The sequence below is a fragment of the Pelodiscus sinensis genome, chromosome Z (genome assembly GCF_052426305.1).
Source record: "Pelodiscus sinensis isolate ZL-2025 chromosome Z, ASM5242630v1, whole genome shotgun sequence".
NCBI classification, from domain to species: Eukaryota; Metazoa; Chordata; order Testudines; family Trionychidae; genus Pelodiscus; species Pelodiscus sinensis.
In genome coordinates this window covers 19736502-19764329 of record NC_143085.1, presented here as the reverse complement: position 1 = coordinate 19764329, position 27828 = coordinate 19736502, and the positions used below count along the sequence as shown (strand labels likewise).

The 27828-nt window shown below is 44.5% G+C and overlaps 1 protein-coding gene across 2 annotated transcripts in view; it reads right to left on the bottom strand.

Annotated features, from left to right (window-relative positions):
- GALNT9 (polypeptide N-acetylgalactosaminyltransferase 9) overlaps nt 1-27828 on the bottom strand; it is a 444375-nt gene that overhangs the window by 216579 nt on the left and 199968 nt on the right. For both annotated transcript variants that reach the window (XM_075898387.2, XM_075898386.2), the window contains exon 6: nt 745-862. In XM_075898387.2, the coding sequence (XP_075754502.1) occupies nt 745-862 (118 nt within the window). The remainder of the gene's footprint in view (nt 1-744; nt 863-27828) is intronic.

Below are 27828 nucleotides of genomic sequence, written 5' to 3'. Positions count from 1 at the left end.
TCTGGCCCACGAAAGCTCATCACCTATTAAACCATCTTGTTAGTCTTTAAAGTGCTACATAGTCCTGGTTTTTTTTCAGCTACACCAGACTAACACTGCTACATTTCTATCACTATCCAGTAAATAAGTGCATCATTCACTGTTTTCACATGTAAACAAAAATGTAAAAATTAAGAATTTGAAAAAAATGTAAATTAAGCTATAAAACATCTTAGAAATGTTCATAGATACAGTGTATCATCCTGGTTAGCAAAAGCAGTATCAAATTTAGTGTAAAGGCCATATTTTGTTGGCTGTCACCATGTTCTAATGGTTGCCAGCCAATGAATATCAGTGTTTCCTTAGCTACAAAAGCAAAACAAAATTAAAATTGATTAATTAAATCAAGGTTTCCTGCTTGTTGGTTTAAATTATGATTAACATTAGTGATTTAAATCAATCCACCCTGGCACAGGCCTACTGAAGTCAATGCAGCTAAGTTGATTTGTTATAGCAGGGGATCTGGGCCAATGAGTTGAAGCATGGATACAGAGTAAACCACACTGCTGAATGGGATGAATTTTCCCAGTGTTAGCAGGACCATGAGCAACCCTTATTGTGTTTGTGTGTGGATTTATTATTGTTTTGATACTCCTACAATTCCAGCCACCTTTGTTTAGTAAACTGAAAGACAGAGGAAAGTTCTATCGGACAAAGTGTTCCTCTTGTGGTCTATATGCAAGAAATTTCTTATTTGCCACTCACCCTCATGCCCAGTTCAATATTTTCTCCCCCATAGACCTCCATGCCAGGGTCAAGCAGGCCAATCTCCCCGAAATACTCTCGGTCCACCACAAAAGAACATCCAATCATTGCTGGAGTCCTGCCCAGAAAGAGAGGGAGAAAAAGGTTTTTTAATATCATATAATGGAACCTGACTGTAATGAGCTTTGACATGAATTAAACAAGCTACTGCAGAGATTCTGTAAATTCTTTTAGGGTTAAGTTCATTCCTGTGAAGACAGCCTGCAGCATCCAGTTAAACCCAAATGACCCTGTCCATCAGTGCTCCTAATTTGAAGCACATAAGTAGCCCCTGCTCATGCAAAGCAAGTCTCTTGAAGTTGAATACACATTGAAGGGCTTTGATTGATCAAGGTATTAAGTGGCATATATACTTTTTTCTGGCACTCCGCATGTGAGTGAATTTCATTCTGCTTTAAAGTCATTCTGTAGGGGAAAAATACATCACTTCACTATAGTGAATTTTTAGAAGAGGAGAACTCACTAGGAAAAGAGAAAACAATCCTAGTGCTGCACTTTTAAGAGATCAAAAGTTTACAAGTAACCCTGGAGCTAAACTTGAAAAGTTAAATGTAAAATAACTTAATTCTCTTTTTAAAGAAGTGTTCTAAAGAAATCAAAGCATTCAGAAACTGATGTAAAAAATCAAGATCTGCTTAGAGCTAAGCAGAACTTCTCTTTGGCTACGTCTAGACTGGCATGATTTTCCGCAAATGCTTTTAACGGAAAAGTTTTTCCGTTAAAAGCATTTGCGGAAAAGAGCATCTAGATTGGCACGGACGCTTTTGCGCAAAAGCACTTTTTGTGGAAAAGTGTCCGTGCCAATCCAGACGCGGTTTTGCACAAGAAAGCCCCGATCACCATTTTCGCCATCGGGGCTTTTTTGCTCAAAACAGTCCTGAGCTGTCTACACTGGCCCTCTTGCGCAAATACATTTGCACAAGAGGGCTTTTTCCCGAATGGGAGCATCATAGTATTTGCAGAAGAACACTGACAATCTTACATCAGATCGTCAGTGTTCTTGCGCAAATTCAAGCATCTAGTGTAGACAGCTGGCAAGTTTTTCCACAAAAGCGGCTGCTTTTGCGGAAAAACTTGCCAGTCTAGACGCAGCCTTTTAGTTTGTTGTCACAGAGTTCAGGTCAAAACTGTTAATAACATTGTGGCATTACTAAGCTTTCTTTTTTTTCCTCAGAGAAAAAATATGACCCAGCTATGCTGGAATGCAAGGAGTCACTATGGTTTTGGTCAATTTGCATCTCATTTATTTAAAACAACCCTACCTAAATTTTGAATTGATAATATAGTCATGAAAATTGCATCGGGGAATGGCAAACTAGCAACAGATGCTAATTATAGATTGCAGTACTTTCCAGAAACAAATTTTGTACAAATGGGAGAATGGGAAGGTATATTAGCAACTATATGACTGAGCAACTTTCTGGCCTTGGACATATATAAAAACATACACTGAAGATAAGCCTATCAACAGTAGAAAACTGACAGTAAATGTTATTACCCTTTTACTTGTGAGATCTAATTTGTTTCTTCATTAGAAACAAACCCCCACCCAAACTTGCACTAATGACTTTTTAATACTGACTTGGATTTTTAATAGCATTTTTAAATTACTAAAGTGATATTTCAGCACAAGTATCTCCTTTCTCTCCTCTGTTTTAAAAAAATAATACTACTACTGATATGGCGATCTGATGAACTGGAATGCCAAGCCCCCTCCTGCAACCTATAATGACTTTATGATTTCTCAGAATTCCAATTTAAATAAATACAAAAAGAAAATGCAACAAGCTCAGTTAGCACCACATTTATTTGTATCTCAAATTCTTGCTCCCATACTATGTGGCCTCATCCTGCAGTCTGATCCTCTGGGACAGACCCAAGCACCTGTGCAGAGTACCACTGATTTGAGCAGTGACACACATTGCAGGCTTAGGACCTCCATTAGGAAAAGCAGAAGATTGCAGCAAAGATAAATGATTAGAATAATTGCTCATGTTCCTGTTTCTATTAACATTAATGTGAGTTGGGCTATTCAATAGTTGTTCTCAGCAGGCCAATCAAAAGCCCACAGAAGAGTCCTATTGACTTAATGAGCTTTGGGTCAGGCCCAAATTTTGCTTCTACTGATTTTCTAATAAAGTGGAGAAAATTCCATCTATTGCCTTGATTTTAGACAGAGTCCATACACAATGTCCCTGGAAAGCAGGAAGAGAAGAAAAGACCTACGATATGCTTTATTTAGTGTAAAAATCCAGCACCCCACTTCCTTTCTTCCATTGTTTGTTGCTGTAATATCAACTCACTCTTACCAAATACAAAAGTTCTTCCAGTGAACATACAAAGTCACAAAACATAAAATAGAAGCAGGTGGCATCTGAGTAACATTCATCAGCTGAAACAATGAGGAATCCTGTGGCACCTAAAGACTAACACATTTATTTGGGCATAAGTTTTCAAATGCTGGAACCCACTACCTCAGAGGCACGACGTGCATAATCAGTTGGATTCATATAGAGGAAAAATACTGCCCAAGATTGCAAAAGCAAAATGTATAAATGAATCCCCTGGTAGCAGGAGGTAGCCACAGTGATGGTGTCATCAGGTATGCTACCCTCTGTCATGAGGTGTTTGTTGCCTATATGACAGGAGATTAAAAAGCCTTAAACAAATGGCTAAGTAAATGGATAGATTTAACAATTCTTCCCTGCTGGGCTTGAAATGTATCTAACATTCAAGCAGACAGCCAGACCTATGGAAGGAACTATTTGGTGCCCTTGAAAAGGTTCATTTGCTGAGGCATGGCTATTACTTATCTATAATAGCCTCTACTGTAACATTCACATTACTGGTACAACTTCAGCTCTCTCTCTCTTTCTGTTTGCTGGCCATTTCAGCCTTTCACATCATTACTGGGCTATACTACACTGCACACCATTCCTCTGATTTTTGTCTGAGTAATTGAAAAAGGCAATTGTTGATAGAAACACATTTGATCAGCACTATTTTCTGACATGGAGACTGAAATGGCTTGATTTGCTCCTGGATCTCCCCTTGCCTTCCTCCCCAAACATTACCCAATCAACTCCTCTGATATGAAGCTGAATGAGGTTAAGTAATGACTATATAAACTGCTGCAAGCATTTTGCTTCCACAAATGAATTTGTTTAGTGGGGAAGGGGAGGAGAGAAATGATTAGAAAAAGGTGACAATTTTGAAAGAAAATTTTGTTGCCTAATAAAAGCTCTTGTCTGAACCATCTTCAGTCAGGAACTCAACTGGGAAGACTTTCAGTAGTGACTATTGATTTGGAATGCCATGGTGGGAGGCGCTGTTGGCTGCCTCACCCCCATGTCCCAGCATCACTCCAGGGCTGGGGGGAATCAGCCTAAGCTTTCCCCTGGCTGGCTGGAGCATGGGGGAAGGAGGCTGGAGTAATATACCACTCCTGCCTTCCCCTGGCTGGCCCTGCTCTTGCCTTCCCCTAGCTGGCCAGAGCATGGAGGAGGGTGGTCGGGGTAACATGCCGCTCCTGCCTTCTCCTAGCCAGCTAGAGCACAGGGGAGGGAAGTCAGAACAATGCACCACCTCTGCCTCATGCTTACTTTGAGGATGATGTGGGGAGTGTTCACACCCTTTGCACCCTCTGGTATATGGGCCTCCGCTGGACCAAAATGATTAGGGGGCTGGAGCATATGACTTATGAGGAGAAGCTGAGGGACTTGGGTCTGTTTAGTCTGCAGAAGCGAAGAGTGAGGGGGGATTTGATAGCAGCCTTCAACTTCCTGAAGGGAGGTTCCAAAGAGGATGGAGAGAGGCTGTTCTCAGTAGTGACAGATAACAGAACAAGGAGCAATGGTCTCAAGTTGTGGTGGGAGAGGTCCAGGTTGGATATTAGGAAAAACTATTTCACTAGGAGGGTAGTGAAACACTGGAATGGGTTACCTAGGGAAGTAGTGAAGTCTCCATCCTTAGAGGTGTTTAAGTCTCAGCTTGACAAAGCCCTGGCCAGGTTGATTTAGTTGGAGTTTTCCTAGAGCAGGGGACTGGACTTGATGGCCTTCTGAGGTGTCTTCCAGTTCTATGATTCTATGATTCTATTCTATGATTCTATGAAAAAGAGAGGTATCCCAAAACAATAATCACCTTTGAGAAACTTGCCATCAAAATCTATGAGCTAAGTAGCCCAGGGCTTAGAAGTATTTTGAGGGTAACCTACAAGAAAACACAGAAGCTACGTCTAGACTGGCATGATTTTCCGGAAATGCTTTTAACGTAAAAGTTTTCCGTTAAAAGCATTTTAGGAATAGAGCATTTAGATTGGCACGGACGCTTTTCCGCAAAAGCACTTTTTGCAGAACAGCATACATGGCCAATCTAGACGTGGTTTTGCGAAAAAAAGCCCCGATCGCACCATTTTTGCGATCGGGGCTTTTTTGCAGAAAACAAATCTCAGCTGTCTACACTCGCCCTTTTGTGCAAAAAGGACTTTTTGCCCGAAAGGGAGCAGCATAGTATTTCCGCAATAAGCACTGATTTCTTACAGTAGGAAGTCAGTGCTTTTGCGGACATTCAAGCGGCCAGTGTAGATAGCTGGCAAGTTTTTCTGGAAAAGCGGCTGATTTTCCGGAAAAACTGGCCAGTCTAGACATAGCCAGAGTGCTGGAGAAAGTGTTGTGGGCAACCCCCTCCACCAGCCCAGGTCCCTTCTCCTTCCCCCCTGCTAGTCCAGGTCCCTTCTCCCTCTTCCCTTCCCCCGCTCCACCAGCCCAAGCCTCTTCTTCTTCCCCTCTCTCCCAGTCCAATCCCTTCTCCCTCACCTCTCCCCTCCTCTGCCAGTCCGGCCTTTTCTCTCCCTTCCCCTCTCTGCCAGCCAGGGCCCCTTCTCCTTCCCCACTTCCATCAGCCCAGTACTTTCTCTTCCTTCCCACCCCCCCACCACATGATTCCTGCCACCAGTGCAATGGAGCAGCTGTTTTTAAAGCAAGGCAGCTGATAGATCTTCAGCCAGCCACTGCGCAGAGACTGAAAGGAGTGGGGTGTACCCCAGTCCTGTCTTCCCCATGACCCCTCTACCAGCAAGGGTCCTACTGTGGCTCCCTCCTTGCATGGATCCCATCACTGATACCCCATCAACTGTTTTTAAAACATCAGCCATTCTCCATGTGGCGGCTGCCAGAGCTTCAGTCAGCCGCTGTACAGTGGCTCAGGGGCCAGGGTCTACCCCAGTCCTGAACCCCACCACAGGCTTCACTGCTGCCTGCCCACTCACTATCTGGTCCTGCTCTGCTGTCCTTCCCCCACAAGCCCAGCAGCAGCCTATCTTTAAGGTGCAAGGAAAGTGAGCACTGCTTTCGAGCAGTCAAAGAATCATAGTTAGATCTATCATGAGCCTATGGCTCACGAGCCAAAGGTTGCTGACCCCATTATGGTGTTAGCAGCAGGGAGGAGAGAGGCCAAGGTGGCTGAGGAGAGACTCCAGGATGCAGAGTGACATGTTGATGTCACTCTGTTGTCCCACATGAAAAACTTTTTTATAGGCATAGTAAGATGATACAATTTTTCTTAGTCTATATCTACACTACAGCAGAAAGTCAACTTCAACTATACAACTCCAACAGCATGAAGAAAATAGAGGGCATCAATTCAAGTCATACCTTAAGTCAAGTATTCCTGGCTCTACATTGTGGGATGGATTGATGGGAAAAACTCTCCCACAGGCTTTCCTTTCTCTTCTTATTTGGGGCAAAGTAACAGGGTTGACTGGAGCATAATCTGTGGTCGATTTGGCAGTTTTTCACTAGACCCACTAAATCGATCACTGGCGGATTGATCTCAGAGTGTTGATCTGGGCTGCAGTGTAAATGCAGCCTTACATTCTATATTACTACAAGTAAAGTCTGTGCAGTTTTCTTTAAATTAATAACTGGATGGGAGAGCTGATGGCCTGAAACTTTGCTCTAGACCATTAACCTCTCATGTCCTACAGAAATGCCCCATGTTGAGAATGTTGCTACTATTATAATTTATATACAATGCTAATCTACTTCTATCCTATTCAGCAAAAAAAACAACAACAAAAAACAAAAAGTCAAAAAAAGCCCAAATCTCTTTACTGCTTGAGTATGCCTATTCTGAAACTGTGTTCCTGCACACAGTGTGCATTTGGTAAGGGCATTTTGACAACTCCACAAGAATTAATTCAAAATGGCCCATGTAAGGTGATTAACCAACCATGAAAATTTCACTATAACAAACTTCTAGTTCATGCTTCTCCTTCCCGGAAAAAGGAAAAAACCTGAGACTGGGAGAGTAAAAAAATGGGAGATGTTCATTTCAATGAAAATCATAGACAAGATCAGCTTGAGGTTTATCCACAGGGAGAACAAAATCTGGTTAAGAGTCAGAAAAGCATGTTGGACTTGAAGAAAATACAAGTGATGAAGAATGGAAGAGTTGTACTCTTTTAGCTAAGCACAACGGTAGGCTCTGCAGTCATACTAGTCAGATTGCCTTTCAGAGTGTAAGAACAGTTGACTGCCAGAAGCAAATCTATGACAGAAGGGTGATTATGGTCCAGAAAAGGACCGTGCAAATATGGACTTGTGCCATATTTGCTCCCAGCATGTTATTTTATTCACATCTGCTATGGTTAATAATGAACTTTCTGCCACTGTGTGCAGTGTAAGTCCCATATCGTTATGGAATACACAGCAGCATTTCATTCTACCTTATATATCATGGGTGAGACATACCACAAGGAAAGATAGTCCAGTGGTTAGAACTTGACCCTTGCTCTGCCACTCATCATGTATGTGATTTTAGTCAAGTCATACAGATCCCTGGAGTATCAGATCCCCATCTGGATTATGGGACTAATAGCACCTCCTTTCCTCTGTCCCTCCCTCCCAGGAGTTTATGAGGATGAGCATATTAAAGATTGAGATGTGATCAGAAAACATGGGGGCCATACAAGTGCCTTAGGTAGACAGAAATTACCAGATGAATTCCAAGGCTGAGGTTAAATTTTTAGAGGCACTTAAGTGATTTAGGTTCTAAAGTTCCAAAATGTACATAGGCACTTAGGAGCCTATATTCCACTTATTTTTAATAAGGTGTAGTCTCCTAAATGCCTTAATTATTTTCTGAAAGTGGGACCTAAGTAAGACTATCAGTTCCTCAAACCCAACTGATAGAGGGGCCCCAAAACTATACTTCACCTCATGCCTGGCATACTCAGTCCTGTTCTACATTTGGGAGATAATAAGCACAGGACCCACACTAACAAATCCATTATTTTGAAATAACGGTCTGGTTATTTCAAAATCTGTACTCCTGCTTCCCGTCAGCAAGGGCGTGCAGGTGAGGATGGTGTGCAAGCACTTATAGTGGGGGCAGGTGTTAACTCCTGCCCCGCTCCCTGCCCTCAGTGACCCTCATATAGCTCAGGCATAGCTCCTTCACCTTGGCCCAGACATGTTCAAGAGTCTGGGCCGGATGTCTCTGGTCAGCCAGCGCCTGGGCCATGCAGCTGAAGATGTCCGCATTGTGGGGACAGAAGTGGGGTTGTGGAGGGCTTCCTCCTGCACCAACAGGTCCAGAAGGGCCTCAACCTCAGCCCCGAGCCAGCATGGGGTGCGCTGCTTGCTGCCCTTCTGGGCCTGCTGGGAACCCTGGGGTGGCTCCTAAGATGAGGGTGCAGGCTCACGGGGTACCTGAGGGGCAAACATGCCTGCAGAGCTGGAATGCAGAGCCGTGTGGTGGAGCTGCCGTCTGTGCTGCTACTGCCATGCAGTATCTGCAGGGTGCCTGGGCCTTTATGGGGGAGTCCAGCAAGCAGGAAGTAGCAAGCTGTGAGTGTGGGTACGGCGTGTCAAGTGGCCACCTGCCTTTTTGTCCAGGGAGGCTAATTTTGTGCTCTCTGCTGCCTGTCTACACTGCCTTCTTGTGCAAGATCTCTTGCGCAAGAAGGCTTCTTCTTCATATGAAGCATCAGAGATCTTGTGCAAGAAGCCCTCTGTTCCAATGCCTTACTGTAAATATACTTGTGCAAGAAAGCGCATGCACAAGTTTTTGCGCAAGAACCGCCGTTCTTGTGCAAGAAGCCTGCAGTGTAGATGTAGCCTGTATATTTAGCATGGATATTCTGCTTTTTTGATAATTATCAATAAATAGAGAACATGTAAGATTCTTTCAGTGAATAAAAATCCTGCAGACTCGCAAGTTACATCCTGAGCCCTAGGAATTGGGTAAGAGTGGGTGTTTAAATTAACAGGATTTCACCTTGAGCCCTAGGAATTGGGTAAAGGTATGTGTCCCTGAAGTATGGAAGGGATAGAGAAATTTGTGCGGGTAATAGAGCGAGCCATCAGCCACCTCCGTAGCAACACGTGGCTTTCCCTCTTAGCTACCTCAGGGGTTGCCAGAACCCCAGAACATGAACCAGTGAGACCTCTCAGGCAATTGAAGCCTACCAAATAAGTCTGAGACCCAGCTCTTCCCTGAGGCCCCCCTCCCCACTCTCCCTTATTCCAGGTTTTTTTTCCCAGTCCCTCCCCTATTGAATATCCCCCCAATAAAAGGTCCTCTTGTTTCCCCCCCAAAAAAGGCTTTTTTTTCTCTGCAGGGGTGGGGAAAGGTGCCACAGTGCATCTTTTAGAACAGGAAGAAGTTTTGGAAGTTGCAGGCATTATGCACCTTTCCTAACCACTACACTGATGTCAATGAAGCATCCCTTGTGATCCATGAGGGATTGCAGCATTATGGAGAAGTACCCCTTTCTATTTATGTAGTCTGAGGAACGATGGTCAGGGGCCGGAATGGGGATGTGTGTGCCATCTGTGGCCCACCCTCAGAGTTGGGGAAGACCACAGAGGCAAAGCCATGATGACCCTCCATAACTGCACATGGCTTATGGTCTTTGTATAAACACAGCCCCAATGGTGGATTTCCCCATGCTGAACTGGTTCCCAACAGAGAAGTAGATGTGCAGCATGGTAAGTTTCCAGAGGGTGATGGTGACGTGCTTCTGCACAGGGATCATGAGTCTCAGTTGCATGTTCTTGTTGCCTGAGGGCAAGGGTGAGCCACTCGCAGAGCTCCAGGAAGGTGGCCTTCCATATGTGGGAGTTCTGGAGCTACTGCTGGTCATCCAGTAGCTGCAGGAGGATGTGGTCCCACCAGTCCAAACTGGTCTCCCACCACCAGAAGTGGTATTCCATGGTGACCAGGGGATTGAGGAGCATGCGCAGCAACAGGAATGCCAGGACATGAGTGATGAGGGCCTGTGGTCTGGGCTGGTCTTCCTTCTGCTGGAGCAGCATTTGAGCAATGTGGAAATACTGTGCCATAAGGCATAGCATGAGGCTCATGAGCCTGGCACTGCTTTGCAGCAGCTCTAGCTCCATGTTGTGAGTGCTGTGGCATCCACAAGGGCAATCAGAGCACACTGCATCTGTTTTGTGTTCGACAAGGGGGAGGCAGTGGAAAAAGGCATGCAAGATGCAGCTGTAGAGAGGAGCCCTTAAAAGTAAGTGTCACAGCTTCCCTGACCAAGCAGCTGCAGGAAGTGTCCACCCTCCCGGAGTGATTCTGGGGGCTCTATGTCTAAGACAGGCTCCAATCAGTGTGGACATGTTATTTCAAAATAATTCAGATTAATTTCCATCCTAAATCATCCAGGCAGTAAAGAAAAGCTGCCAGTTTCCAAAATCTATGGTGGACCTTCTGCCTCTTCCAGACAATTTGGAGAAGACTCCCTGGCAGGAACCTTGGAGTTTTCCTCATAGTTGACCCAATCTGAACTATACTATGAAAGGATGCACTCTGTTCCTTAATTTTTTTTAATGCAACTGTAAGGAGCTGTGCTTCAGGTGCAAATACCCATATTATTTTGCAGTGGAAGAGTTTGAATGCACTTTTCAAAAAGATGAAGATGTGGTGCTGACTATACTACCACAGGTATGAACCAAGGACCTGATCCAAATCCCACTAAAATTAATGAAAGACATGCCATTGGAAAGGTTTCCATTGCTTTATTGGGAGTTGGATGTGGTTGGAGGAGCCAACTAAAACTCTAATTATATAATCCTTTATCCTAAAATATTTTATATATCCTTTACATGAGGGCCTTGTGCAAATATTTCCCCTCATAAATGAAGTCCTCTTGGAATTCTTGTGCCTTGTGTAATCAACATAACAATACCAAAAAGGTTTGAACTAGATCTGAAAATGTTCTAATTTCTCACAGAAATTGCTTTATCCTCTTTGTTAGATACTAGAAGCTATTTATCTTAGGGTATGTCTACACTAACCACCCTAGTTCGAACTAGGGCTAATGTACTTATTCAAACTTGAAAATGAAGCCCGGGATTAAAATATCCCGGGCTTTATTTACATGTTCCCGGGCGCTTCCATTTTTAAATGCCTGGTAGTTCGAACTCCCTGCCCGCGGCTACACGCGGCACGGGCTAGGTAGTTCGAACTAAAGCTCCTAATATGGATTACCATTACTCCTCATTGCAGGTGGGTTGAAATGAAACCAGCTAGGTTGAAATGAAATGCAACTGGTTTTTCCTTGTGAAGATGTCTGATTTGTGGGATTAATTCTTTGGCAAAGTGTCTGAGAAGTCTGTCCAATATACATAGCAAAAGGACACTGTTGGCACATGATGGCATAAATTATATTTCTGGATGAACAGGAATATGTGTTCTTGATCTTGTAACTGTGATGGTCCAGTGATGGTGTCACCAGAGTAAATATGTGAACAAAGTTGGCAATGGGGTTTGTTGCAAGGGAAAGTTCCAGGGTTGGTATTAATGTGGTATACCCTGTGGTTGTTGGTAAGAATCTTCCTGAGGTTAGGTGGTTGTCTATAAGAGACTATGGGTCTGTCCTACAGAGCCTCTCAGAGTGTTGTATCCCGTTCCAATATAGGTTGTAGGTTATTGATAATGCGTTGGAGGGGTTTAAATCGGGGGCTATAGGTGAACACCAAGTGGTGTTCTATTGTTGGTTTTCTTGGGCCTATCTTGAAGTAGATGGTTTCTGGGTATTCGTCTGGCTCTTTCAATTTGTTTTTTTATTTTTCCCAGTTTGTAATTGAGATTTACAAATGCTTGGTAGAGATCTTGAAGTTTCTGGTCTCTGTCAGTGGGATTAGAGCAGATGCGGTTGTACCTAAGGGCTTGACTATAGACGATGGATCATATGGTGTGTCCTGGATGGAAGCTGGAGGAATGTAGGTAAGTGTAACAGTCAGTGGGTTTTCTGTAGAGAGTGGTATTTAATTTTCCATTAGTGATTTGTACTGTGGTGTCCAGGAAATGGATCTCTCGTGTTGAATAGTCCGGGCTGAGATTGATGGTGGGGTGTAGCTTGTTGAAGTCTCTGTGGAATGCGTCCAGTGTTTCTTGGCCATGGGTCCAGATCATAAAAGATGTCATCAATGTAGCGTAAGTAAAGGAGGGGTAAAAGGGGATGGGATCTGAGGAAATGTTGTTCTAAGTCAGCCATAAAGATGTTAGCGTACTGTGGGGCCATGGCTGTGCCACTGATCTGGAGGTATAAGTGGTCTCCAAATTGGAAATAATTGTGGGTGAGAACAAAGTTACATAGGTCTGCTACCAGATTGGCTGTGGTATCCTCTGGGATAGCGTTTCTAATCTCTTGTTATCCATCTTCATGTGGAATACTGGTGTAGAGTGCTTCTACATCCTTCGTGGCAAGGATGGTGTTATCAGGGAGGTTATCGATGTTTTATAGTTTTCTCAGGAAGTCAGTGGTATCTTGGAGATAGCTGGGAGTGTTGGTTACATAGGGTTTGAGGAAAGAGTCTACATAGCTGGATAATCTGGTAGAGTATGTCTACACTACAGAGTTAATTCGAAATTACAGACGTTATTTCGAATTAACATTAATAGCTGTCTACACATACAAACCGTTATTTCGAAATAAATTCAAAATAGTGGAGCCCTTATTTAGAATTAGGTAAATCTCATTCTATGAGGAATAACACCTAATTCGAAATAGCTAATTCGAAATAAGTGCTGTGTAGACACTTATTTCAAATTAGGGAGCCTCCAGCTCTGCCCAGTTCCCCCTGGTGGCCACTCTGGGCCAAACCAGGAAAACTCCTCTCCTCTCCCCCAGCCCCGGGGCCCTTAAAAGGGTAGACTCTGGCCAGACTGCACTTGCCAGAGCCAAGCCTGCCAGCAGTCTCTGCCCCTGACCCAGTGCCCCCAGGATGAGCCAGGCAGCCAGGGCCAACCAGCCGTCCTCCGCCCAGTCCCCCAGCACCCAGGGGCCAGCCAGGGGCGGTAGATGGCACAAGTCCGGAGATCATGGACCTCATTGAGGTTTGGGGGGAGGCCCCCAACTTCCATGATCTCTGCACTAGGCAGAGGAACGCGGCCGTCTACGGTCGCATAGCAGCCACCATGGCCAGGAAAGGTGCAGGCGCACCCAAGAGCAGGTGCGCTTGATGGTGAAAGAGCTGTGGCAGGCATATGCCAGGGCCACCAGAGGTGGCACCGCAGCAGGGGCTGACACCTGCCCCTACTTCCCCACCCTCGACCGACTCCTGGGGGGCGGGGTGGTCCGCGCCACCCTGAGAGGCAGCCTGGGAGGCAGCGAGCCAGGACCGGAGGGCCCTGACCTGGGCACACCAGAGGGGCCACAGCCAGCTGTCCCAACACCAGAGTCGGCAGGGTCATCCAGGGAGGCCATACCAGGTAAGTGCCAGCACCGTCCCTGGTGGAGAGGGAGACCAGGGACTGTGCACGTGGCCATGTGTCCCACGGATCACGCAGCCACCTGTGTACATGCAAGCACGTGTCATGCCACCCTTGGGCAGGTGGCTCCAGCTGCGTGACACCCAGGGGCCGTAGCCCAATAGGCACATGCATGTGAAAAGACTTGACACACTCCCAATCCTGGGACGGGACCCAGCAGGATGCTCTCCCTTCACACGCCCCCTCTACACAGAGGCAGGGGACATCTCCCCCCCGCCCCGGCCACACTGTACATGGCACAGGGGAATGGGTTCAGTCTTGGGGCAGCTCCCAGTCCTGGGGAGAGCCAGACATCCTGACCATGGCCTCTGTGCAAACACATGGGCTCTGACGGTGCAGGGCACGGTCGCAGGGGGGGGGGGATGGGACTGGGCATCACCCACTGTGTCCCCAGGGAGAATTGACCACTTCTCTTCTTTCTATACAGCTGCACCAGCTGCTCATGCAGGGCGCACCACCCCACCCGGGACATGCTCCCGCTCCCACGGCCTGCTCCGGACCACCATCACGCGGCAGGATTACTGGGACCAGCACCTGGGGGCCCTGTGAGCCCTGCACTGAACCATCCAGACCTGGATGCTGGACAACCTGCAGCTCTGCTGGGAGCAGCTTGCTGAGGACCGAGCCATGAACACAAACCTGCGCCTGCTGCCCCCCCAACTACTGTTCTTCCTCCCACTCCTGCCCCCCTCCCACCTCTTTCTCCTCAACCTCCACACTCTCCTCCTCAATGTCCACACCCCCAACCTCAACCTCCGCACCTCCCTTCCCCATCCCCCCGGGGATGCCGAGGCCCCCTCTCCCACCGTGCTGGGAGGCGGTTGGCCCGGCGAAACCCCCAGCCTTGATTGCTGAGCTTCCCCTCTCCCTTCTTCCCCTTGCTTCCCCCTTCCAGCTCCCTCCTCCCAGTTTTCCCCCTCCCCTCTCCCACCCTCTCTCCTGCCCTCTCCCGCCTCCTTTCCCCCGTCTTCCTAGAGTTTCATTCCCTCTCCCCAGTTGTGTTAAATAAAGACAGGTTATATTTTTGAAAATACGTGTCTTTTATTTGACATCAAGAAGGGGGGGGGGCTAGGGAAGGGTAAATGGAAGGACGAGAGGGAGGAATGGGGCACAAGCCAGGGAGACCAGGGAGACTGTTAGTGCTCCTCAGGGTGGAAGCTCTCCTGCAGGGCCCCCTGGATCCTGACAGCCCCTCGATGGTGCTCCCGGATGGCAGCCTGCAGACAGTGTAGCCAAGCTGCTGTCAACATGTTCACGAGATGCAGCAGAGTCCCCTGGTTCCATGTTGCAGAGTGCCGTGATGTCCCGAGTGAGGGCAAGCAGTTCACTCAGAGACACAAATGCTTTGCTGTCCCTCAAGTGAGGTAGACCAGCAAGCAGAGAAACCTGAGAATTGTCTGTCTGGGATGGGAGGTTGGGTCCCTTTAAGCACAGACCTCAGCTAGCCTGAGGCAGCAGCCCCATACACTAAGTCCGACCCTGATGCCCTTTTGGCACTGGTTCCAGCCAGCCTTACCTTTGATTCTGGGTCCACTCAATGTGAACACGCTATTTCGAATTAGAAAAATGCTATTTTGAATTTGTTTTTGTGTCTAGATGCATTATTTCGATTTAGCTTATTTCGAATTAACTAATTTGAAATAAATTAATTTGAAATAGTTCTGTAGTGTAGACATACCCGTAGTGAGTGTGCCAATACCTGAAATGATGGGATGTCCAGTGTGTCCAGGTTTATGGAGTTTGGGAAGCAAATAGAACAATTCTGGTCGGGGTTCAGAAGGTGTTTCTGTGTGAATTTGGTCCCAAGTAGAGGCAGGGAGTTCCTTAAGGAGATAGTGTAGTTTCTTTTGGTATTCTGAAGAAGGATCAGAGGAGAGAGGTCTGTAAAATGTGGTGTTGGAGAGTTGTCTAGTTGCCTCCTGGTCATAGTCTGACTTATTCATAATGACCACAGAACCCCCTTTGTCAGCTGGTTTGATTATCCAGAGTCTCAAAAACAACCCTGACATTATAATTTGGGGACAACTTATGTCTCCAGATCAGCAGCACAGCCATGGGTAGCCAGATTACAGAAGGAAACTTCAGAACTTTCATTCATGCTTAAATTTGACACTTTACGAATGGGCCTTAACAAAGATGATAGTTACCTTACCCATTACAAAGATAGCTTCCCCACTTATCACCCTGATTAGCCATTCATTGACTCATAAATAGTTATTCCCTCCCTCCTTCCCTCTCCCTCACCCCACCTTCTGTACTAAATCTGATTTGTCAGTTTAATAATGTGTTCACTTTTTTCATTATATTCCTTTGGTATATATGGTCATGCTAATTCTCTTCCAGAATATGATCTGAGGAAGTGGGTCTGGCCCACGAAAGCTATTAAACCATCTTGTTAGTCTTTAAAGTGCTACATAGTTTTTCCTTTTGTTTTAGCAAGATCAGACTAACATGGCTACCTCTCTATTACTAATATGTAAACGGTGACATGGTAGTCCTGAAAATCATTGCATGAGGTGTGTATGGATTGTGAAGAATTATGTGTGCTAAAAATATATTCTTAAAATGTGTTTCGGAGGCAAAGCATAAAAACAAATTAATGAATATGCCTTTACCTTTCTGACTGGTTTGATTACTGAATAATTAAAGTATATTTAAATCTATCTGTCTACCTATCTTTTAGAGCCTGTCAGTCTGTGAGTCTGTTTTTTTCAAGAACTCTTCTCAACTAATAAGTGAGGGTATGTCTACACTACAGCACTAATTCGAACTAACTTAATTCAAATTAGTTAATTTGAACTAAGCTAATTCGAACTAGTGCATCTAGACCTAAAAACTAGTTCGAATTAGTGTTTTGCTAATTCGAACTAGCATGTCCACATTGAGTGGACCCTGAACCGAGGTTAAGGATGGCCAGAAGCAGTGCCGGCAGGGCATCAGATTAGGACTTAGAGCGTGGAGCTGCTGTCTCAGGCTAGCCGAGGGCTGTGCTTAAAGGGACCCGACCCCCACCCCGGACAGACAGTTCTCAGGGGTTCCCCGCTCGCTTGTCTAACTTGATGAGGGACAGCAAAGCAGTCCTGGCTTGGAGTGCCCTGAATGCCCACACTCGGCATATCACAGGACTCGGCCATCAGCCCGGCTGCACTTGCCGCAGGCTGCCATCCGGGGGGAGTCAATCGGGGGGCTGCAGGAGAGCTTCCACCCCAAGAAGCCCGCAGAGCCACCCCAGTCCTCCCCATCGGGGGCTCGTACCCCATTCCTCCCTCACTTCCTTCCACTTATCCCTCCCTAGCCCCCCTTCCTGATGTACAAAATAAAGGACACGTGTGGACAAAAATAGAAACTCTCTTTATTGAACAAAACTCGGGGAGACTGGGAAAAGGAGGTGGGAGAGGGAAAGCGAGAGGGTGGGAGAGGGGAGGGCAACTAAAATGATCAGGGGTTTGGAACTGGTCCCATATGAAGAGAGGCTAAAGAGACTGGGACTTCTCAGCTTAGAAAAGAGGAGACCGAGGGGGGATATGATAGAGGTCTATAAAAGCAGGAATGGTGTGGAGAGGGTGCATAAAGAAAAATTCTTCATTAGTTCCCATAATAGAAGGACTAGAGGACACCAAATGAAATGAATGGCTAGCAGGCTTCAAACTAATATGAGAAAGTTCTTCTTCGCAAAGCAAATAGTCAACTTGTGGAACTCCTTGCTGCAGGAGGCTGTGAAGGCTAGAACTAGAACAGAGTTTAAAGAGAAGTTAGATAAAGTCATTCTCTGCAGATTCTATGTATGGTACTCATATATTTGTATGATGTTTGTATGTGAAGTTATGAATATGAGCTCTGTACTTGTACTGTAAAAGTTCTCTAGTTGGGAGGGAGCAATGGTCTTGGACTGCATATCGTGAGGAAGGATTGTTCAGTGAATGGCTGTGCTAACTATCACTGCTTCATGGACAATGGCTCTCAGAGTGGCACCTGAGGAATGGGTCTGGAAACCTGCAAACCCGTCAGTGCCTCATGACTACTTGTATGTGAAACACAGACAGGTCACCTGATCATGTGACCAGCTCCAGTCTGGGAGACATCAGGATTTAAAAGTGCCATGAGGCGATCTCCATCTTGTCTTCAATCCTGCTCTGATTCCAGATGGATCCTTGCTAGGCAGGGGCAGATGACCGTTTTGCGGGGCCCCGGGCAGCAAAATTCTGCGGGGCCCCCCCTTTGCCACGGCGCATGCGCGGGGCTTTCTGAAGCACGGGGCCTGGGGCGGCCGCCCCATTCGCCCTGCCCTATATCCGCGCCTGTTGCTAGGGGCAGAGAGCCAGGAAAGACTGCTGACCCATCTTGATACAGGATGTACACCAGAAACTGTTAAGCTGGCAGTTTGTGACATCTTTGTTAAGAGCCTTCACCAAGCACTGGTGATTGATGTATGTAATGTGTTCTATTTAAAAATCTCACTTTCAACCTTTTCTTTTATTAATAAATCTTTAGATTTTAAATTCTAAAAGATTGTCCCAGTATGATCTTGTAGGTAAGATCTAAAGTATAAATTGACCTGGAACTGTTGCTGGTCCTTTGGGGCTAGGAGGATCTGTTCAGAGTTGGCAAGATTGAGTTTTATAACCTCTTATCTGTGTGTAAGGTCTGGGTCTGATTGTGGCACAGGGAAAGCTAGGGTGTCTGGGGGGTTTTGCTTGTGAGGCTTCCTGTTCTGTGTGACTGATTTATGGCCTATATGGGAAAGGTCTCAAGTCAAGGGCTGTAAGTAGCCCCGGTTTTGAGCAATTTGCCCTGAACTGACTCCCTCAGCCATGTCCAGACGCAGCTGGGTCCAATACACCAATAACTCTGCTAGTATAAGATAAACAAAGACATCAAGCTTTAACAATCACACTGGGGGATAGAATCTTCACCTCAAGAAGCCTACTTGGATCTGGAAGCAGAGACAATGGACATAGAGTAATATTAGAAGAATAAAAAAGACATGTTAGTTATCCATATAATCATAGAACACTAGGACTGGAAGGGACATTGAGAGGTCACCGAGTCCAGTCCCCTGCTCTCATGGCAGGACCCAGTACTGTCTAGACAATGCCTGATAGACATTTATCTAACCTACTCTTAAATATCTCCAGAGATGGAGATTTCACAACCATCACTAAGGGGATGATAGGTACAGCGCGCTTTGAAAGCTGGACCTCTTGGCTGGAAGGCAAGAACTGCTAGAGATTTGGTGTAAGTGAGAAACCTGCCTAGGCAAAGACTGCAACTTGCTGAAATTAAGTTTTAGTCACTAAAGTTTGTGTTTGTTTTGTTGCTGTCTTATTCTTGCTAAGAATCACTCACATCTCGGATCTTTGTTAATTGATTCTTATTGTATTACAAAACCATGCCAATGCTGTGTCCTAAACTGAAGGGTGAGTCCTGAACTTGCCAAACAGGTGGTGTGTACTCTGTCTCTGGAAGCAGTGAAGTTAACTTCTGTGAGCACCCAGTGACAGGGACTGGACAATTTCAGAGAGACATCTCTGTGGAGCTCAGGAATTGGGGTTTACAGATTATAAGAGACAAGTTTTGAACTAACAGAGGTGCTGAAGAGACTAGCTGGTATGTCAAGAAACTGGCTATGCTCACAAAAGCCGATGATACCATCCTCATGTTTTGTTAGCCTTTAAGATGCTGCTAGACTATTCGTTCTTTTTTAAGTTTTTCCAGTTACAGACTAACTTGTCTACCCTTCTGAAGTTGTCAGAAAGCTGACATACAGCAGCTAAACTCTCACTTGCTGAGTAGAGATGAGTGACACCGAGGCTCAAAATTCTGGGTGCCATAGGTAAGATGTCATATTAAGTCTTTTAGGTGCTTTTAAAAACTTGACCTCAGATAATTTCTCAAAGTGATGACTAAAATTAAGCAAATAATTTACGCTGACTACCTGGAACATTCAGCTTCTTTCTGTTCCTTAAAGGTGAATGGGTTGCAATTTTCTTAGACTCATTAATTATTTTCCAGCTATTTCCTGTTCCTTCATGAAAGTTATGTGAGGTGTATTCAATATCCAAAATTAGAGCATCATCAGTTAGTTTTGATTGCACAAGTCCATCATTCTGGCAGTGGTTTTGTTCCCTCAAAAGATAAGAGCAACTCTCCAAATGAGCTTCCTGGTGAGTCAAGACATGTTTACAAGGTCAAAAGGTGCTTTCCACAAATATATTCATTTGTATCTGTAGATACTCTGGCGGTAAACATGTTTTCCAGAATCTTCATGGAGGATGAGATTCAACCCTTTACAAACAGCCTATGGAAAGTACATGCATTAAACATGTCCCATTGTGAAGTCATAAGTATGACATACATAATTTATAGGTCTTTTGCTGTACAACTGCAGAGAAGTGAATTTGATCTAGAAATTGGAATAGAAAAGGGGATACAAATAAAGCTGAAGCAAATTGAATCATCTTTAAAAGGAGCTAGTATCTGACTGAGCTATTAGTTTTTTATCAAGCTCTTATGACAATGACAGAAACATCAACTAGTCACTTGCTTAAAGGCAAGCACATGCTTAAATGCCACTCTGTATCAGGACTAAAGAGTTCAGCCCCTTGCAAGAATAAGCCATTAGTTTGGAATCAGCATAATTTCCTTTTGCATTCCCCCATAAAGATTAACAGGAAGCAGCTTCTTCTAGCAATAAGGAAGCAGCTTCTTCCCCTGAAGGATGAATTTCTTTTCCATCCCTAATAAGGAACAGTATCTTCAGGCAATCAGATGTCTCCCAGGTGCTGGATCCTCTCATAGGAAAAGGAATTGTGCAGCTGTTGATGCTACACAATAAAGCATTGATGCTTTAACTAAATAAAACTGAGTATACATTTCCTGGATGTGACTGTGTGCTCTTCTTTTCTCTACAGGCAGTGGAGACATACTTCTGTTTACTCCCCTCCCCCACAACACACACACACACACACACCATTTTATTTCTTTTAATTTAGAACAATCAAACACGAATCTCCCAAGAGCTCCAACAAAATGTTAAAAATATCATGACCACAAAAATAGGGATGTAAGCAATTAGTTGATTAGTGACTCGACTAATTGCCCACTTCTATCAGAGAGAGGCAGCAAGCGGGGGAAGCAGGAGCTGGTGCTGGGAGGAACCATCTTAAAAGCACCATCTCTGGAGGGGGGGAGGGGGGGCAGGGAAGGCACAGGTGTAGATGGGGACTGGGTGCAAGCAGGGAATCAGCTGATTCCCAGCGTGCACCTGGTCCCTGCCCCTCCCCTGCTACACTTCAGCCTTTTAAATGTACTAAGAGCCTAATCAATTAGCTGACTAAATGCCATTTAACATCCCTACATAAAAACAGAATTAACTGACAGACAGTGGCAGATACAACACCATGCAGCCCCTTGTGTAAGGAGATACAACAAAAATTCCCATCATCTCTCTGTTCCCCTCTCTATTTCCATATGGCAGTATGGAGCCCACAGTAACCAAATAGCAGCTTCAGAAATTGTACAGAAAATGATTCTAGTACAAGACTGTGGTCTACAGAGCAAGGAGTTAGAAGTCAGGAAACCTGGAGCTTTGCAGTCACTGTAGCTCATTGTAAAAGCTTGGTTAAGTCAATGAAGGCTTTATTTGCAGAGATGCAGAACATGTGCAGCCTCCATTATTTTCATCTGGAGTTTGGGGGGGTTCAGCCTTTCCAAGCATCATACCTTAACCTTGCCATGCTTTGGTTCACCCAAGTGTTAACTAGCTCTAATGCCACTTTATGACCAGTGAAAGATAACAGGACAGTAAGTCAGGAGACCAGGCTTCTGTTCTCAATCTTGAGCAAATCATTTCTCTTTCCTATGCTTCTGTCTCCCTATCTGGGAAAGGAGGATAGAAATTATGGGTAATCATTTCAAAAGTGCCTCAGAAGCTCAGAAGCCTCCATCCCATTTTCAAAAGTGACTTAGGTACTTCACATCCTGCATCTTATCAAAAGTCACCAGGACTTAAGTTACTCGGTCACATTTAAAAATGGAGAATGCTACCCCACTGTCTTGCATTTGAAAAGCATGCCCTTCTCATCTGTCAGATGGAACGCACCATGAAACAGTCCAGCACATATATGCTATTATAGCATGCCTCCTGCCAAGGGGTGTTGAGAGATGATCTTTGCAAAACACTTCCAGACCATCCAGGGAAGATAATATAGGCACCAAATATTAATGACAGCAATGGCAAAACGACAAAGTTAGAACTATACAATACAATGGCTTTTTGTTTTGGTGTGGCTCAAGCTTTGAAATTCTGTCAGAGGAATCAATACTATTATGTAGGGCAAGGATACTGTGCAGTCAATTTGCGTAAATTACTTTAAGATAATCTTAGTGACCAGTGCTTGAAATCCTTTCTATTTCACAGAAAATATCAATGTTAAAGCCAGGGCTCAGCAAGGACAGAGGAGCTAATCTAGTTTTGATCCCATGTCCCTGTGACCTTGGGCAAGAAGAACAGAACATCTGGTGCTTTTCTCCTCTAGGGTGTGTTTGGGAGTAAAGCCCCTACACCCCTGTTTCCTAAACAAACTGTAGGATACTAGCTAGTGGATTCACCAAGAACAAAACAGATCAAGTGACAGAGAAAATGAAAAGTATTAGGCTGATATATAAATTATGGATGTTAGAAATCAATTATTTTAATAATCACGTAACCATAACAATTCTTAGTGCTTACATGATTACTCAGGGCTTCCCCTGGGCCTGCAGCCACTGCACTCTGGCCCCACTCCCAGGAAGCCACCTTCCATCCCTTACTGCTGCCTCTGTGGCTCCCCTATGTGCTCTTCATTTAAAACTTAGACCTATGGGCTAGAACTAGGCCAGCCTGCTAGTCTGAGTTTTAAATGCAGCGCATGTGAAGGAGTTGCAGGGAGCATGCTGCAGTTAACTGAGAACAGTAACAGAGAGGTGGCAGTGTTAGTCTGATCTTGGTAAAACAAAAAAAGCAGTCATGTAGCACTTTAAAGACTAACAAGTTTGTTTATTAAGTGGTGAGCTTTCATGGAGCAGACCCACTTCCTCAGATCATATTCTGAAAGTGAATTGGCATGACCATTATATAACAGAAGGATATAATGAAGAAATTGTACAGTAACGAATCAGCTACCTAGAATCAGAAGGCGGGGGCGAGGGGGCGAGGAAGACACAAGGAAGGAGGAAATTGCTTATTGTAAAAGTCAGTTAAGTGGCTAATCCGGAGATATCAAAAGGTGGGGAGGCTGTTTTTGCAATGTGTAAGGTAATTAGCATCTAAATAGGAAGAACTTCAGAACTTTTAATTATGCTAAAATTAGACAGTTGTGAATGGGATGGGGGAGGAATAGTTCTAACTGGAAGCCAAACTCTTAAAAATAAACCAGAAAGGGTTCTGTTCTGTGCTTCTGTAAACTGGCAGCCAAAAAAGATATCTGCCAGTGAACCATTTATTAGCACAACTCAGCACTTTCTTTCTCAAAGGACTTTACAGATGAGCCATACTCTGAGGTCCACTGGTGTTAATCCAGAGTAGCTCCACTACAAACAGTAGAATTCACCAGTGTAAACAAAATCATAAAATCAGAGTTAGACCCAATACTTGTCTATTAGGTCTAAGCCAGTCTCTCTCACATCGTGGAAACACAAATGAGACCACTCTCTCATGGCATTTTGGGAGCTCATTTTTATACATTAGTGTGTCACAACACCCTTGCTGGAGTTTGCTGACTGTGGGTACTCCTGACAGTACTCCAGTGCTACTAAACTAAAGCATGTTAAGCAATTACCAAGAACATATGCAATGCTGTAATACACCAGTGCTGCTGGTGTATAAAAGGCAAGGCCATGCTTGGCTGGGTGCAGCTGACTAATGACTCCAATGTTAGTGGCTGCAGATAATGAAGTCAAACACAGAGCAATTCATCAAAAGACAGGGCAGGTGAGGAAAAAAGGGCTCACAGGTAAAGCTTAGGACATTAGGTACCTTCCCTGCTGTTCTATATTTTGCTGCAGAAGGAAAAAAATCAAGGAATCAGTATGTTTTAGTGCATCGTTATTTATTAAACTCCTCTGAAATAGTATTCTGTGTTACACATTTTCTTGCAATGTGATAGGATTCCATATAGGGTGCTTTCTAGGAAAGATGATGGAAAATGATGTAGTGCATCAAAGTAACAATCTGCATGTTAATTTGACTTAGAAGCAACTCATATGTGAAATGTGACACAAGGGAAAAAGACCGCCTGGGAATCTTTTCTGGGGAATGTCAAATGTCTGAAATATTAGCATGGGATGAAATAAAATCCAACCTGAACCTTTATCCTAGGTTTTTAAGGCTTTATCTCAAACTAACCCTCTGTAAGACATTTGACCAAACTTCAGTTTCACTATTTTTTATTTTTGTAGCACTCTCCACGTCTAGATTCCATTTGCTCATGGAATTAGAACAGCTATGATGATTTTGCATTGCATGTACTGGAACTGATTGCCCATACGGTATCATAATGATTTCTAAGGAATGCTACACTGGCAAACCCCTATACCTGCATGAAGCTCCAATGTTCCCACTAATATTTTCCATCTATGTGTGGATTTTTTCTGTCCATGTGCAGAATATGTTTTTATGGGCACCAAGGTGTGTGTGACTGTGTACCACCAGTAGAAACAAAAAACCTAGCTTTGGGTTCTCTGCTAATTAGCTAGATGGATCTGATTCTCTCCAGAGCAGAGCTGCACAAGTTACAGGGAACATTGCAAAGCCTCTGAAGTCAGTGGGATTCTGTGTGCATGCAAAGGCTCCATCCACCCGCAACAAACTGTAGAATTGTACCTTAAAAGCCAAAATGCCACAAACAAGCATATTTTGTGTCTAATATGAATCTGGGAAGAAGGAAACAAATCTCAGAGCAGCCTGTTCTTACAAGATGTCCAGCCCAGTTCTGCGGATTCAAGATGTTTGGTTTTTAGGAGTAATTATCCAAAGCTCTGGGCATGTAAGTGCATCTATACATATGAGCAGTTGCAGGTTCAATCACTGCTAATGGTAACATTCTGTGAAGAAAGAGAAATATTTGGCTGCCACAATTTTTGAGGAGGGGAAAGAGGAATATGAGCTGTCAGCTAGGAGTAAGTGATCTCAGGGTTTCCTTCATGATAAACAGCATCAAAACCTGATGAAGGTTAAGAATCTGAAGTCCTTTATCTCTAGACCAAAACCTCCTGCCAGTTAAACAGAAACAGAAATCAGGAGACCTACATTCTATCTTTGCGTCCAATTTTGGGCCCCCCACTCCCCACTACAGGAAGGATGTGGACACATTGGAGAGGGTCCAGCAGAGGGCAACCAAAATGATTAAGGGGACTGGAGCACATGACCTATGAAGAGAGGCTGAGGGATCTGGGCTTATTTAGTCTGCAGAAGAGAAGAGTGAGGAGGGATTTGATAGCAGCCTTCAACTTTCTGAAGGAAGGTTCCAAAGAGGATGGAGAGAGGTGGTGACTGATGTCAGAACAAGGAGGAATGGTCTCAAATTACAGTGGAGGAGGTCTAGGTTGGATATTAGGAAAAACTATTTCACTAGGAGGGTGGTGAAACACTGTTACCTAGGGAGGTGGTGGAATCTCCATTTTTAGAGGTTTTTAAGTCTTGACTTAACAAAGCCCTGGCTGAGATGATTTAGTTGGGATTGGGCCTGCTTTGGCCAGAGGGCTGGACTCAATGACCTCCTGACCTCTCTGCCAGCTCTAGGATTCTATGATACTTGAGAACAATCTGTTCTTCTGCACACCAGTTGTCTGCCCCATAACATGTCATACTTTAAAATAGGGTTGCCAATTTTGATTGGATATATTCCTGGAGATTTCATCATCACATCACATAATTTTTAATTAATGATTAATCTTTCATTTGTGGAGACTCCAAGCCAATCCTAGAGGATTGACCACCCTACTTAAAAAAAGGCTACAGAGCATTTCAGGATGTGAGAGACTCAAGGGATCAATTGGACACCAGACTGATTTTAAAAAGAAAGTGACAGAACTTTTTGCTATAGAAATGTAAAGGGATGTATGGCTACACTGCAGCTGGGAATCAGCCTTCCAGCACAGCTAAGCAGGCTTGTGTTAGTGGGGCTTACATTAGCATACTAAAAATAACTATGTGGATGCTTAGCCCTGGCAGAGTCTCCAGCTAGTTACTTAAGCATGGATGCAGGAAGTAAGGTGGGTGGCTAGCCTGTGCCCCTGCCACTGATGCAGTGCCCCTGTACTTAATGATAGAAATGTAGCCGTGTTAGTCTTGGGTAGTTGAAGCAAAATGCAGGACAATGTAGCACTTTAAAGACTAACAAGATGGTTTATTAGATGATGAGCTTTCGTGGGCCAGACCCACTTCCTCAGATCAAATAGTGGAAGAAAGTAGTCACAACCATATATACCAAAGGATACAATTAAAAAAAATGAACAAATATGAAAAGGACAAATCACATTGCAGAACAGAAGAGGGATGCGGGGGAGGGGGGGGAGGGTGGGAAGGAGGAGGAAGGAAGGTAAGTGTCTGTGAATTGCTGATATTAAAGGTAGGGAGAGTGGGATGTTTGTGAGTTAATGGTATTACAGGTGATAATTGGGGAAACTGTCTTGGTAATGGGTGAGAAAGTTCAAATTCTTGTTAAGTCCTTGTTGGCAAGTGTCGAATTTTAACATGAATGACAGTTCAGAGGATTCCCTTTCAAGTGCAGATGTAAAAGGTCTTTGTAGCAGAATGCAGGTGGCTAAGTCATTTAGAGAGTGTCCTTTCTGGTTAAAGTGGCAAGAAACTGTTTTCTCTTTGTGATCTTGTCTGATATCTGTTTTGTGGGCATTAATTAACTTCGCCAAAGGATTAATGCCCACAAAACAGATATCAGACAAGATCACAAAGAGAAAACAGTTTCTTGCCACTTTAACCAGAAAGGACACTCTCTAAATGACTTAGCCACCTGCATTCTGCTACAAAGACCTTTTACATCTGCACTTGAAAGGGAATCCTCTGAACTGTCATTCATGTTAAAATTCGACACTTGCCAACAAGGACTTAACAAGAATTTGAACTTTCTCACCCATTACCAAGACAGTTTCCCCAATTATCACCTGTAATACCATTAACTCACAAACATCCCACTCTCCCTACCTTTAATATCAGCAATTCACAGACACTTACCTTCCTTCCTCCCCCTTCCCACCCCCCCCCCCCCCCGCATCCCTCTTCTGTTCTGCAATGTGATTTGTCCTTTTCATATTTGTTCATTTTTTTTAATTGTATCCTTTGGTATATATGGTTGTGACTTTCTTCCACTATTTGATCTGAGGAAGTGGGTCTGGCCCATGAAAGCTCATCATCTAATAAACCATCTTGTTAGTCTTTAAAGTGCTACATTGTCCTGCATTTTGCCTGTACTTAATGTGAGTGTGTTAGCATTAGCCCTGTTACTGTGAGTCGTGGCTACCAAGGGAGGCTTGCTACTAGCCGCAGAGCAGACATTCTCAAAGGATATGCCTACACTACATTTTAAACCTGTGACTGGCCTGTGCCAGCTGACATGGATTCACAGGCCTCAGTCTATGGGACAGTTTGACTGTAGTGCATATGTTCAGGCTCCACCTTTGGGCAACTCAGGGTCCTAAAGCCTCAGTTTTAATGTGAGACTTTAAGTCCACATTACAGTTAAACAGCCCCGCAGCAAAGGTCATGTCTATAAATGAAGGATTGACACTATGGAGGTTGATTTCTGCCATTTGATTTAATGGGTCTTATAAGAGCCCACTAAATCAAATGCTGAGGGCACCCCCATCGACTCCTGTGCTCCTTGCTGCTGCAGTCACAGTCTTGAGGCTAAGAGAAGTTGATGGGAGAGTTTCTCCCATTGACCTTCCACTGTGGGGACACTATAGAAATTTAGTTTAAGGCAGGGGTTCCCAAACTTTTTGTCATGGGGACCAGTAAATCCATTCACGAGCTTTTAGAGGACTGGTAACATTCATTTGCATATTTGCATATTCATTACACAAATGATGAATATTCAAATAAGTTGTTTCTGGTCCTCCCAAGCCCCCAGTGCCAGCGTTAGCAAAGCTTTTGATACAGTCACCCACAATAGTCTTGCCAGCAAGTTAAGGGAATATGGATTGGATAAATGGACTGTAAGGTGGATAGAAAGCTGGCTA